Source organism: Pan troglodytes, chromosome 22 (genome assembly GCF_028858775.2).
Source record: "Pan troglodytes isolate AG18354 chromosome 22, NHGRI_mPanTro3-v2.0_pri, whole genome shotgun sequence".
NCBI lineage: Eukaryota > Metazoa > Chordata > Mammalia > Primates > Hominidae > Pan > Pan troglodytes.
In genome coordinates this window covers 43,188,416-43,203,324 of record NC_072420.2, presented here as the reverse complement: position 1 = coordinate 43,203,324, position 14,909 = coordinate 43,188,416, and the positions used below count along the sequence as shown (strand labels likewise).

The window sequence follows — 14,909 nt, the reverse complement described above, 5'->3', positions numbered from 1 at the left end:
AGGAGTCTGTGTCCCTGACACTCAACACGCACACCCCACATCATCCTGGGCTGGCTCTCTCCAGATTTCTTGAATAGAAGAGAGAAATACCTTCCCATCTTGTTTTAGTAACTGCCTGTGGGCTTTTCTATTGCTTGCTGCTGAACACAACCCCAACTAATCTGAAGATATTAATAAAAAGCATTAATTTTGACACAACTGATACAGGGTTTTGGACCCAATGAGGTCCTAGATTAGGGCACAAAATAGATATCCTAAACCTAAGTAACCTAGGAATCAAATACAAATCAAAAGAACAAGTTCCCATGGCTCTTCAATAGCACAGGGCAGAAGCATAAAGAGACACATTCTTATTAGCACCCTCAGACTCAAGGCAAATGGTAAAGAATTGAATACTCTCTTTCATATTAATTGTGATTCATTTGAAACAAAAACTAATTAGAAAAATCAAATCTGGATCAGATCAAGGTTTCCAGTTTACAGGAGATACAGGGGATAGAGGAACACGTGAAACACACCCCAGGTACAAGGTCAGCAAAGCCTCAAATGTGGGAAACTTGGTAGAAAAAATGACCATTTTTTATTTTGACAAAAGCAATTCAAAGGAGAATAACACCAAACCAAAAAAACAAAACAAAACAAAACAAACCATTGAGGTCCTATAAATAGAAGAGGCTTAAGAGGCATATTAAATTAACCAATCAGAAGGAGTGGACCTTGCCTAGGCCTTGCTTAAACACAGTGCAAAATCATTTATAAGACAATCAGCAGATCTGACCATTGAGTAGCTGTATGATAATAGAAAGGATTATAGATTTTAAAAATTTGTAATAGCATTGTTGAGACAGAATTCACATACTGTACCATTCACTCATTTAATGTTCACAATTCAGTGGTTTTTAAATTCAGTTTTGCAACCATCACTACAATTTGAGAACATTTTCATCACCTCCAGAAAGAAACCTCATACCTGTCAGCAGTCATCCCCCCTTTCTTCCCACCCTAGTCCCTGGCAACCACTCATCTTCTTTCTATCTCTAGGTTTGCCTATTCTGGACATTTCATATGAATGAAATCATACAATATGTGACCTTTTGTGACTGGTTTCTTCTGCTTCACATAATGTTTTTTGATGCTATTGTAAATGAAACGGCCTTAATTTCATCTTTGGATTGTTGACTGCTAGTGTATAGAAATACAATTGATTTTTGTATACTGGTCTTGTTTTCTGCAACCTTGCTAACTTGTTAATTCACTCTAACCATTTTTTTGAGGACTCCTTATGATTTTCTGTATAAAAGATCATGTCATCTGCAAAGAGAAGTAGTCTTACTTCTTGTCTAATCTGCATGCCGTTTATATCCTTTTCTTGCCTAACTGGCCTGCCTGCATTACAATGGTAAATAGAAATGGCAAGAGCAGGCCTCCTAGTCTTGTTCCTGATCTCAGGCGGAAAGCACCTGGTCTTTCACCATTAAGCACACTCTGAGGTGTGGGTTTTATTAGATGCCCTTTGTCAGGTCAAGGAAGTTGCTTTCTATTCCTAGTTTGTTGAGTGTTTTCACATGAAAGGGTGCTGGATTTTGTCCAGTGCTTTTCCTGCTTCTACTGAGATGATCATGCAGCTTTTGTCCTTTATCCATTCAAATGGTGTATTACATTAACATTACCTGTTAAGCCAACTGTGTATTCCTGGGATAAATCCCACTTGATCATGGTATATAATCCTTTTGTAGGTGGCTGAATTCAGGTTGCTGCTATTGAGTTTTGCATCTACACTCATAAAAGATACTGTTGTACAGTTTTCTTAAGAGGTTTTAGTCTTCTTTGGTTATTACGATAACACCTCATAGAATGAATTAGGAAGTTTCCCCCCACTTTTATTTTTTGGAAGAGTTTGTGAGTAATTAGTATTAGCTCTTCTTTCCATGTTTGGCAGAATTTACCAGTAAAGCCATCTGGTCCTGGGATTTTCTTTGAGTGAAGTTTTTAAATTAACAATTTAATTTCTTTACTTGTTTTAGATCTATTCAGATTTCCTCCTCTCTTGAGTCAGTTTTGGTAGTTTCTGTCCTTCTATGAATTTTTCCATTTATTCAAAGTTTTCTAATTGGTTGGCATATAGTTCCCTCATAATCCATTTTATTTCAGTAAATGTGGCAGAAATGCCACCTTTCCTGGTCCTGATTTTGGTAATTTGAGTCCTCCTTTATTCTCGGTCAGTCTAGGTGCAGGATGATCAATTTTGTTGATCTTTCCAAAGAACCAACTTTTGGTTTCATTGATTTTCTCTACTGTTTTTCTATTCTTTGCCATTGGTTTTTAAGTGTGATAATGGTATAGTACATTTTGTTTCACATAAAAGAGTCCTTATATTTTGGAAACATATTGAAGTAGTCAGAGACAAAATATTAAGATGATTGCTATTTGCTTGCAAAATACATCAGCAGGAGGTGGGAAGGGATAGTATTAGAAGGGGCGTTGATAGAGTCAGATTGGCCAACTGTTGGAAACTTGGGTAATGGGCACACAGGGGTTCATTATGCTGTTATTTTTACCTTTTTATATGTTTAAAGTCTCCATAACAAGAACTTTAAAATATTGGAAAAAATTAGAATTTTATCCTAAAAATAACACTTCCACATGGGAACTTCCCAGAACAAGTCAGCACATCTGAAATCTCTTACAAATGCATTTTGCTTTGCCCAAAAGCTCCCATTTGTGATAAAGGGAAGATACTACAGAAGGACAGCAGCTGATGGCACATTGGCCAAACTGCCCTCAGCTCCCTCAGGAAGGCCCGTGACAAGGGTCTCGTTGGTGTCCTGCACAGAGCAGGTAACATTCCTGCAGGAAAAAGAACTTTGGGGCTGTTTGCAGAAGCTGATAAAATATCCCCAGATATCAGCCATCTCTCCCTCTGCGACCAGCCAACATGGAGAGGAGAGAGGACGAGAAGCTGTTTCTCTGGACCACCTGCCTCAGGGCACGTCGGGGACACCTGGGCACCAGTAGATCTCAGTGAACTGCTCGGAGAGGATTTGAACGGGGAGAATGAAACACAGGCTTCAGCCCCAAACTCATACACACAAGGAGCAGAAGCAATGCCTCTCGCCTAGATGAGCTCTCATATTCCTAAGAGCTGTGTGTGAGGAAGAGCTGCCCCTCCCCAAAACCCCCTGCACGCCTGCTTCCTATCCTCAGGCCTGGCCGCCCCTGCGTGAGAAAAGCTCTTCTTAGAGGACAGAAGATGTTCCAGGGCGGAAGGTGTGTGCGAAGTTCTCCCCAGTCTCAAGATGGCTGGTCCGGGCAGCTTTAAGCTACTTCACAGCACGACTGTACAAGCTTGGAAATTGAAATTCATGCTCATGGCAGGAACACGGCTTTTTAAAACATTTTAAAATATCAACCATAGTTTTAAAAACATCATATGGTGTTTGACCTTCCTGAAGGCCAAGCTGGTTTTCAAACTTCATTTTGTTTCTTTGTTTTTGTCATCAAGTATCAGAACCCTTCTTTCCATATGAATCACACCCAGGAGCCCGAGGTATGAAAAGACAGAAAAAGGACTCTGGCCCCCTCCCGCATGAGGCCAGGTGCTGCCCCAGGCGCCGGGACCCAGTGATGATCCAGGCCCGAGGGGCTCGCACCCTTCTGTGAGGGTGACAGAGACCAACCAGATGGACTGGTGAGGATTTCACATGGGGCGACATGGAGCCACTGGACTGTGTTATGCAAGGGCTGATGTGCTCTGGTGTCTGTATCAATACAGTCTCTGCAAGTGAGGTGTGAAGAAGAGATTCTGGGGAGCAAGAGTGGATCGTTCTAGGAGGCTGATGAGCAGTGGCTCGGAGGAGAGCTGACGGTGGTGACGGGGACCAGGGTGGTAGAGGCGGAGGAGGTGAGAGGGTTTCCATTCCACACCCCCTCACAGAACAGAGCAGAACTGACAGAACATGGCCAAGGATGGGGTGTGGGGCTGAAGGGAGGGGGTGTTGGGCTGGCTCCTCGGGTCTGGCCTGTCCACAGGGTGGACAGCAGCTTCCTGACTGAGATGGGGGATGCTGGGGGATCGGCTTGTGCAGGGGTAAAATCAAGAGGTCTCCTCCGGTCGTGTTAAGTCTGAAGGACACTCAGACATCTCCGTGGGAAGGTTGAGTGGTGGTGAGACCTCAGATTGCGGAGCTCAGGGGAGGGTCACTCTGGGGACAGCATGGTGACTCGACATCAACGCACCTGGGGCCGCTGAAAGGCCCGAGCGCGCTCTCCTGCAGCGAGCGGGCAGACAAGGAGAGAGGAGGCCGCAGGGCAGCCTGGGGGCACCCCCACATCGGGGGTCTGACACTCGGCACAGACGTGACTAACATGTTAGCCCGGGGAGGGGAGCCTTTCCCAGAGGGAGGGAAGAGAGCTGACCCCCAGAGGGAGGGAAGCATCGGGTCAGACGCGGGCAACAGGCCCAGCAGGGTGAGGCCAGAGAGCTGACCACCCTATGTGTCCAGGTGACGTTGCTGGGATCTGATGGGCTGTTCCCGTGAGGTGGCAGTGGCCTGCAGACAGGAGGGGTGTCATGCCAGTGGACATGGGGAGCGGGGCGGCTGGGAGCAGGCATGAGGGCCAGAGGGACTTTCTTCCAAGACAGCCACCAATACTACATGAGTGTGCCAGGAATGGTATTTGGGGCGGGGGGTGTGTCTGCGGGAGTCAAGCCCTGGGCCATGAGAGGGAGGGGACCGGTACCGCAGGAGGGCTGGCCTTAGCCAGGTGGGAAAGTGGCCAGTGGTGACTGGCTGCGGGTGGAGGCAGCTAGGGCAGGGCTCATTCATGGCAGCCAACGTGGTCAGCAATCCTGCCTGCAGGGCCTACGCTGGCTGAGCTGGGCAGGGGTACAGAAGAGAAGGAATGGCGTGCTGGGCAGACCTCTCGGCCACCTGAGACGTGCAGCCACCAACTTAAGTGATGGCAGGCAGATGACACGTGCGTTTTTCCCCGTCACACTGAGGCCCCTGGGGAAACCAGGAGGTCTCCACTCCTGAGGAGGCCTGGCCAGGACCCAGCCTTTGGTTCCCCTTAGCATGAAGTCCTTCATCTGGACAGCATTGAACCTCTTGTCTGGGTTTTGTTGATAAGGTTATTATCAGCAAAACCCAAAACAGAATATTCTCTATTCCTAGAACTGCCAATGTTTTGAGGGTGGGACTTCTGTCTACCCTATGTGTTTCTGTCTGACACCGCACAGGCAGGAGCAGGCTGGGGAAGTGGTCAGAACTGCACACTGTTCTAGAAAAGGACAAGAAAACAGGGTCCTTACCGTCACCAGGGTGGAGGAGCACCTGACGTCCTTCGGATCTGAAAGAGCAAACATGAGTGAGGCTGAGCAGGTCCACCACCATGGCAATGCCAAGCAAGCTACGTAACCCGAGGACAGGGCAACACGGGAGCACCGGGTGTGAAACTGGACTGTATGCAGGATTCACATTAAATGAGTGGATTTGAGCTGCTCTTGCCACAAAAACAAAAGTGGGCAGCTGTGAGTTGCGATGGCTATGTTAACTTGCTTCGCTTTACTAGTAACCTTTTTACTATCTCTATGTATCTGTAACACCATGTTGCATACCTTAAATATACACAATAAAATTTAATAAAACACAAGATGCCATCTTATACCTTTACTAAATCGGCATTCGTTTCAGAAAAAAGCCATCGCCATAGCATGCCAGGTGAGGGCAAGGGCACAGCTTGGCTGGCCCACCAGTGACTCCCATACACGCCCCGGCCTGTCCCCAGTCACTCGGCCTGGCAGCCCACTTGTGTGCAAGGGGGGTATGGCAGATCACCGCCAGCCAGTGCCAACACTGTGAACGTGAACGCTACTTTAAATATGGAAAATACTTCCCAGCGTGGCCAATAATCACAAGCAGAGCATGCGGACACTGTGTGGACAAGCCCATGACTCTCATTCAGAGGACAAGCCCCAGAAGAAAAGCAAAACCAGGAAAAGCACATCAGGGGAGCGAGGCTGGAAGAATGACTGTAATGAGGTATTTCATGTTATGAAATTCATTAGAAATAAAAATGAGTGGAGATAAAACATCTATCTTGATATGGAACAAACATCTTTGTGTAAATGCAAGGAAGGGAGGAAACTTGAAAAGGAACAGAACCAGAAGTGAGGCTTCAGCGTGTCCTTTACAGACACCAGCAACCTGCCCCGAGCAATGCGGGAACCCAGAGTCAGACCCCAGGCCTCTAGGTGCTGCGGGAAACCAGCCCTACTGCTTCTCGCTCCACCTCTGCAGCCCCCTCTGACTACCAAGCACCTTGGTCTCTTTATCACCTTGGATGAAACTGGTTACTGCCTTGCAACCCAAACTGAGCTACAGGGCTGCAGGCTCCCCACAGCCAAGTCCATTCCCACGCAACACAGGGTGACATCATAGAGGGACATGCAGCCGCCGAGTACACTCCTGCTGGCCTCGAGGCCAGCATCAAACCTCTTGTCTGGGTTTTGTTGATAAGGTTATTATCAACATGCCGTAGGGCCAGGTGGGTCTGCACCCAGAGGTCCGTGGCTGGCTGTGGGGTGCGTCGCCCTCCTGGCCTGGGCACAGCCCATAGGGCGAGGCCACTGACCAAGGACACATGGTCGGCATGTTGGGCAGTCCCAATGGTCCACCTGTGATGTATGGTCACCAATTTAAAGGACATCAGCCAACTCACCCCATCGGTATCCACTCACAGTGTGATGCCCCCAGGGGTAAGCCAGGGGCTTCCCCTGATATGGCTCTTCCTGGGCTTTCACCTTCAGGGACTTGGGCACACACGTCCCTTGGCTGGGACACATTTGAGAACAGCTTCAGAAAGGAGACTCAGAGAGGCCTGAGAAAGGAGCAGGGGACGCCCTGTCCTTTGGGGCTCACCCTGGGCAGGAGACAGGAGTGAAGGAGCAGCAGAGAAAGCCACATCCTCTGTTGACCGCAAGAATTGCACATCTGATGCCTTTAGTACCTGCCCAGGATCAGTGATTCGGGACAAGGAGGGGCAGAAACAAACCAAGGGGCACTTGATGTTTCCTCCCTATCTGCAAAGAGCTCCTGTTCTCAGACTCAGCATCCAGCCACTGTTGTCTCAGCTGGGTCTCATCATTCAGACACAGTGCACCTCCCAGGCACAAGGGGAAAGAGTGTCAGAAAGATTCCCTGGGCAGGAGGTTCTGGTAGTTTGGTTTTGTTTGGCTAGAGATGAAGCATGCAGCCTTCCTGTAGGTGAGTGGGCCTGTGGCCAGAGGACCCAGGGACAGGGGGCATCTGGCTCATTGCTATCTGCCCAAATTGGATCAGGGAGGCTTATTCACAAGAGCCGAGCTCTCTCTGCTTACAGAGACAAACATCAACATAGGGCCGTGAATGCCTGGAGCGGGTGCTGAGGTCCCGGCCATTGAGCAAGCTCCTTTCCCTTCCACATGTCCTTTTCTCCCCAGAGCCAGCCCCTTTCCAGTTAAGGAAGAGAACGAAAGACCCCATGGACTCTACCCTCAGGCAGGAGACACCCAGGGGCCCCTGTGCGCTAACAAAGAGAGGCACATTGTTCTCCGGGTGGCTGGTGTCTCAAACACTTGGAGCGCAGGGGCACAGAACTCCAGGTTCTAGGAACCAGAGCGGAAGAAAACAGGTGGTGGAAATGGCCTTTCTCAGAACTGCAGTGACACACCAGCCAGAGCGGAAAGCCACATGCTGGCCCACTGGGAGGGATCCAGACCCCCACCCATCCCACGAGGCCCCTGCTCAGGCTGTTTGGGGTGTGGCCGAAGGCTTACTCAGCCTCTGCAGAAGCGGGGAAAGGGGAGCGGAGTGCAGCCCGGGGCCCCCACTTTTTGCTCACACCAATGGGTGTGTCTGGACATTCCTCATCTGAATGTTTATTTCCATTTTCACCAACACAGAAGCATGGGGTGAGAGTCTCCAAACTCACAGTGTGGCCAGAGGATGGTTACCTTAAAAATTAAAAGGTTAGCTTTTGCAAGACAAAAAAAGTGAGCGACTAAATGGAATATGGATTAACTTCTGCATGCAGAGCTGAAGTGATCAGCAATGCCCAGTGTGGCTGGAGGGAGCTGGCTCTGAGTGTCCCTACCTGGCAGGCAGCATGAGGGAGCTGTCTCCTGCCATATGGTTTCACAGTGGTTTTAAACTCAGTCAAAGAACTAAGAGCTGAGTACAGCTTATCAGAATGGCTTGCGGGATTCGAGCCCCTGTCGTGTGACCGCCAGGGCCACCCGGGTATCTCTATTCTTGTTGTAACTGTCCTGAATCTTCTCAGCACCAGAGCCTGCTGGATCTCTACTTCAGAAACGAATTTCAAATTCAATTAAATAAAATAAAAAGTTTGCTATTGAATCTGAAATGGAATAAGAGATTTGATTTTCCAAGAGATACTTTTTACCCAGTTAAGATATTAAGTAAGTCTTTTATAACACTGTCCAAGATATATCTTATCAGAAGGCAAAGAGCTGACTGGGTCCAATTCAGGCTGTGGTGGCAAGATGGGCATGAGAAGGAACAGCCTGTGGGAAGATGGAAGACTCCCATGCATGAACGCCTGATGCCGGGGCAAGGGAGGACAGGAGGACGGGAGGAAGGAATGGGGACATGGGTCACTCCAGAATCAGGGGAGAGTAGGAAATCCAGCAAAACCAGGAGAGAACCGGCTCCCCGGGGAAGTCTCCCTGGTAAGAAGAGCGCTGAGGCAGCCACGGGCAAACAGGGCGCTAGGCCACGCAGCTCTCACACTCGCCCCCAAGGCCCACCCGGGCAGGGAAACCCGAGGCCTCCCTTGGTGGGTGGTCTCCAAGGCCACGTGCACTTACGTTCAATGAGGAAGAGAAAGCACACTATCCCCATGGCTGCCACGATGGCTCCAGGCACGACGAAGGACAGGCCCCAGCATGTGGACACCCAGTAGCCAGCGATCAATGACCCCAAGATGTTGCCCACGGAGGTGTGGGAGTTCCAGACCCCCATAATCAAACCTCTCCTGCAGCACAACAAAACAGAAGACAGAAGATGGAGCTGAGAAGCTGAAACGAGTCCAGCAGTGCAGGGCGCAGCAGTGCCTGCAAAGTAGGGAGTCGGCGCAGAATCAACGGGGGCCATGCAGACCCTGCTTCTGTGCCATGCAGGACTCGCGATGCTCACGAGAGCTGATGTGTTTATGTGGCCTCAGGCTGTGCCATCACCCATTCTACCTCTCGCTCTGAGCGCATTCTGTACTCAAGAAGAAGAAAGAGGCCTTTCCCTGAAAGTCTTGGAAGGCCTGAAATTAAAATTTGTGCCTCTACAATCAATTAATACATACAGTCACTTGATGAACTGTCATTTGAACAAAACTCATGGATGCACACACCAGGTGAATGAGGCACAGTATCTAAGACTTAAGACCTGATGACGCTGGTGTTCCCGTTTTAGCTTCCGCATCTTGTTTGCGATCGTCCACCATAAATAAGCCTTTGGCCTGGCTGAGCTGAATTTTACAAATAAACAAAATTTATCTGTATAAAATAAATTTTATACAGATAAAATTTATCTGTATAAAATAAAAGCCATTTACAAATAAATCTGGACTCGCCAGGCTGGGTCCCAGCTCTGCTACTTTGGTGCTGTGCCCTGGGTGACCCAGGTCGGGACTTCCCAAACTCCCACGTTAACATGTAGCTTTGGCTTCAAAAGGCCTGGGGCAGGGTCCTGGACTCTGCATCTCCCACAACACCTGGGAGGCCAGATGCAGCTGTCAGAGGAGCCGCCGAGTGACACGGACTTCACCGGGCCCACAGTGCGAGGGCGGAGCTCCCCTGTCTCGTGGGACACAGGCCATCTGAATTTCAGCAATTCAAGCCCCAGAGGTTTCAGCCATCTTATTTTAAAGAGGATACTAAAGTGTTTTTGCTGTAATCAGTCTACAGAAAAACTAAAAGTAAAATGGTCTAGTTTTCATCTGCTATTGGAAACAGGGCTGCTTTTTCTCACCTTCCTTTTCCAAACCAGTTGCCGAGGCAGGTGACGACGCTGGGCCAGCCGGTGGTCTGCACCAGCCCGTTGATGACCTGTGGGAGAGGCCAAAGGAGAGACTGACCCGTGGGAAGCAGGCCCGGGACAGTGCTGCAGGGAGGTGCACAGAGCTTGCTCCACTTACACAAAGCAGGGGGCACGACAGCCAGAGATGGACTGTCAGTTTTATATTTATATACAGTTTAAACTACATATATATTTTTAAACCATGTATACAGGTATCTATATATTTTTCAAAATAAAAGCAATGCATGCCTATTGTGGAAATTTTAGAATAAGCAGAGAAAAGCAAGGAAAAAAAACCCAGCCAGAACCCCACCACCAGGAGATCACACCTCATAACAGTGTCGGGCCAAGCTTCCCGGTCTCTTTTGAATCCAAAAACTTCATAGAAAGAGGCTAGGTGCAGCGGCTCATGCCTGTAATTCTAGCACTTTGGGAGACCAGCGCAGGAGGGTCTCTTGAGTTCAGGAATTTGAGACCAGCCTGGGCAATATAGAGAGACCCCCTTGTCTACAAAAAATTAAAAATTAGCCAGGTGTGGTGGTGCACACCTGTGGTCCAAGCTACTCAAGAAGCTGAGATGGCAGGATTGCTTGAGCCTGGGAGGTCAAGGCTGTAGTGAGCTGTGATTGCATCACTGCACTCCAGCCTGGGCAACACAGTAAGACCCCATCTCAAAAAATAAACAAATACAAACTTTTTAAAGAGAGAAAACCTTTCTTCTCTTTATGAACTGTTTATAGAATTGTATGATAAACACGGCTTGTGAATTGCATGTTTCCCTTACCATGCCATGGAGAAGGTACCGTTGTTAATCATTCTCTGGAATGAACACAAACTTGACTTCGTGCCTGGACAAAGTATCTCTGCACTTTTGAAGAATCCCTGACTTGAGTTTCATGAAGGGACTTGGGGAATGTATTGCTGAGGACGCTCTAGCGTCTTGAGACTCGGGGGTGGCTCTACAAGACTGCACGAAACCAGGGCCAGCCTGGCAGCTCCGACTACCTCACTGCAGTAAGCCAGCTCTCTAGAGCAGGGTCCCCAACCCTGGGCCAGCCTGGCAGCTCTGACCACCTCACTGCAGTAAGCCAGCTCTCTAGAGCAGGGTCCCCAACCCCAGGCACAGACTAGTCCTGATCCGTGGCCTATCAGGAACCGGGCCACACAGCAGGAGGTGAGTAGTGGGAGAGCAAGCATTGCCGCCTGAGCTCCACCTCCTGTCAGATCAGCGGGGCGTTAGATTCTCGTAGGAGCGTGAACCCTACTGTGAACTGCACATGTGAGGGATCCAGGTTGTGCGCTCCTCATGAGAATCCAATGCCTGATGACCTGAGGGGGAACAGTTTCATCCCCAAACCATCCTCCTCTCCCCAACCCTGGTCCCCAGTGGAAAGACTGTCTTCCACAAAACTGGTCCCTGGTGCCAAAAAGGTTGGAAACTTCTGCTCTAGAACACGCCTGGGAGCCGCTGGTCTACCTGTTGCTGCCTCTGGGCTGACCGGGCTGGGCCTTCACTCCAGAAACATGCTGGGACTCTGGAAAATTGTTTTCTCCTCCCTTCTAATTTTCTATATTACTACACAAGTGTGAATTGCTTTTGTAATTAAAATAGCCAAACTTTTTCAAGTGTTATGGCAAAATCTTGAAAAGCAAAATTAAATACAATCTGCTTGATGGTTTTATAGCATTCCCCTGAGCTATCTGGGGAGCCCCAGAAGCATCACAAAGCCCGAGATGAGCATCATTATTTCAGCAGCTTCCCTCGGCTGCTGAATATTGATCCACAGGACTGCTGGGAAGGGCAGAAGCCAGGAGATTCCGGAAGGGCTCCAGCTCCAAGGGCAAAGCCAGCGCGGGCTGTCCTCAGGCCTTCTCCCCTTCTAGCACCTTCATGATCTCTCCTGTTCTCTCCACTGACTGCCTCACACCCCCTCCTGCTGCCCAACTCCAAAGTCGGCCCTTCCTTCCGCCCTTGCATCCCTCTGTAGACTCCTCAGGTCTCCCCCTTTTTCCTCTCACTGCGACCCAACCAGCTGCAGGTTTTCCTTTGTAGGCTTGGACCCAAGTTGGTCCCTGAACACTCCTAGGCACTGATAAAGGTGTTTCAGTTGTTGACCCAAAACATGGAAAGAAACTAACCCTGGCCCTGAGCCAAATTCCTTAAACCCTCAAATAAACTCCATATGCCAACCCCTCGCTGTGGACAGACCTAGGTGGAACGCCCTGTCCCGCTGTGTGTTGCGACCATACACTGCAGCCCTCAGTATGTAAGTTCCCCTAATACATGCTTTAAATTGATCACCCAGCATTCAGTGCTTTGTTCTTTGGAATCCCAACCAGCCCCTCTTGGGATGGTTTGGGGTGCTCCCTGGTGGGAACTCCCTGCCACCGCTGTTAGGGTGACTGCAGCTGGGGCTTCAGCTGGAGGACACACCCTCCAACCCCTAAGTGGTCAAATCTTTCGCAAGATAAAACAACTCAAACTTATCCACATGAAGACAGAGTGACTCCCAAGGGCTCTGCATGTCAGTCTCCCTGCCGGGGCACTGACAGACAGCATTCTTTACGAGGCAACTCCTGAAATTAAGGAAAACCTCCTGGTTGCTGGAATTTCTGAGCAGAAGAGAAAGGAAGGACTTTGTTACGTCAGCTGACCCTGACTTCCGACAGGATGCACTTCTCCCCCTTCCCAACACCTTGACAGAGGTGACGTGACATAAACACCCCACCCTATTCACCAAGGAAACCCCGTACATGGTGAGCCACGGACCCAAACCCTTACCTGAGTTACCACGTAGAATCCGAAACTGTGGATGTTGTAGAAATACCCTAAGCCGAACAGGGCGGTGAAGGCTCCGCTGGCGAGCATCCCAAAAGTTAGGTAATACCTAATCGGCAGGCGCTCCCCAATGATGCCACTGAGGTGGAGAGAAGGAAAGACAAATAGGAATAACAAACACGCCCGAATGTTAACAACCTCGTGGCTGTTTCTTGCCGGATGCTTTCATGCTGTTCTCTGAGCTTGGGGAACTCTCAAGCCTTACAATTTCCAGGAAGATTTCATACACCTATTTCCCTATGGAGTGTTTACTCACCAGAAACCAGAGACTGGCAACATCTTAGAAGATTTTATTTCTAGTAAAAGTCCTATCTGTCAAATAATAAAATTCAAACACTATGACTTATCTATGATAGCTGCCAATGAAAGGAAACAGGAACTTGTCTTGCTAGTTAATCCTGCTTTCACATAAACCATATCCAGTAAATGTATATAGTGTCTTAAAATTCCAACTGTCAAACTACACCAAATGTCATGAGAATACTTATGACCCTGAGCAAGTCATTCGGCCCCACGAGCTGTAATTAAGTCACCTGTGTTAATACACCTGGCTGGCTGGGCTCAGTGGGGAAGTGGCTTTCAGCTGCTTTGCCACTACCGCCTCCTGCCACACCACTTTGACCTGATTTAAAGGCAGAAGATTTGCTCTATGGTAAGGTCTGAAATGCTGGGGTGGCATCTCTCTGATCCTTCTGAACAGCAATGCGATTCACTAGACAGCTACCCTCTTTGGTGTCTTATCTTCTAGAGCTGTCTGGGGACCTGGTGGCATAAGGGATGCTTAGCGCCTCACTAAAACAGCCTCGAGGGGGGTGGTAAAAAGTCTCCAGCTTCACAGCAGGGAACAGACTTAACAGTCTTTAGCCGCCACCACAGCACAATACCTAATGCCATCCAAAACATCCCTTACTGTTTTATGGGAAATGTCACTATGGACCAACTTAACATTGTGACTTATTAAGTAAACAGAAAAGCTGTAGAGTATCACGGATGGACGTGAGCCCTTCTGGACGTGAGCCCTTCGCAAGCATTAGAGACTCTATGGGTCTCGCTTTCTTCTGTAGGGTCATTCTAGGAGTCAGATAAACAGGAAACCTAACACACAGTGACACCTGCCTGCCATGAACCCCACTCCGGGAGTCAGCTCCAATGTTCTCAGCTTTCATCTCAAAAACCTACGCCAGAGAGATTTTCCTTCCGAATTCACCAAGTAAAAAAGATCTACCTTGGATCATGCAAATAACCTTTTAAACACTAAAGCAGAAGAAAGTAACTTAAAATTATAGACAACATCCAGGTGAAAATTTCAGCTAAAACCTCACCACACACAGACTCAAGAGCATTCTAGAGCTAGAGAGTTACTGACTTCAACCTGCCCACTTCAGAGACCAGGAGATAGGTCCCTGAGAGGCTGGCTGACCTGCCCAGGTCACAGCACAGCTGGCACAACCAGATGGGCTCCTGAGAGCTGGGTGCTGCTGGCTAGGCTTAGAAGTATTCTCTAATCTTGCTATATGATTTGGGCCTACTTTGATCTCTACTGAAAAATTTTAAAGAAAAGGTCTAATTGAACAAACACCATTTCACATTACATGGGACTCATACAGGGATTCAAGTCCACGCTGCACCTGCTTGAACCCACCAGGCAGTACCTGGGCTGAATGGCTTTACCGTATCATATCTGATTTCATCTGACATAGCGAACAAAACACCACCCATCACTGAGACCTCAGGTAGGGACTGTCACACAAAAAGGCCCCTTCAATGCAGCAGCATGTGCCCTTGTTTTCAGTCATGAGTTTACTGTGTAGATGTCACATTAGACCAAATTTTGTTTTAATAACCTTACTGACAAGTTGCATAGGAATTATCTTTACCGATAAATAAGCAACAATAAACCAGTTTATTTACTTAAAGCAGGCTTTCTCAACCTCAGCACTATTGATACTTTGGCTCCGGTAATTCTGTGGTGTTAGGGGCTGTCCTGTGTGTTGTAGGAT

General features: G+C 48.5%; 1 protein-coding gene across 38 annotated transcripts in view; it reads right to left on the bottom strand.

Annotated features, from left to right (window-relative positions):
• Window positions 1–14,909, bottom strand: part of SLC37A1 (solute carrier family 37 member 1) — an 84,845-nt gene that overhangs the window by 31,714 nt on the left and 38,222 nt on the right. For 25 of the 38 annotated variants that reach the window (XM_063803463.1, XM_054675180.2, XM_054675182.2 and 22 more), the window contains 4 exons: window positions 12,853–12,988; window positions 10,023–10,099; window positions 8,867–9,033; window positions 5,312–5,349 (listed from right to left, as the gene is read on the bottom strand). In XM_063803463.1, coding sequence (XP_063659533.1) covers window positions 5,312–5,349; window positions 8,867–9,033; window positions 10,023–10,099; window positions 12,853–12,988 — 418 coding nt within the window. Of the gene's footprint in view, window positions 1–5,311; window positions 5,350–8,866; window positions 9,034–10,022; window positions 10,100–12,852; window positions 12,994–14,909 lie in introns of all 38 variants that reach the window. The other 13 variants (XM_063803446.1, XM_054675172.2, XM_063803454.1 and 10 more) reach the window with 1 other exon arrangement.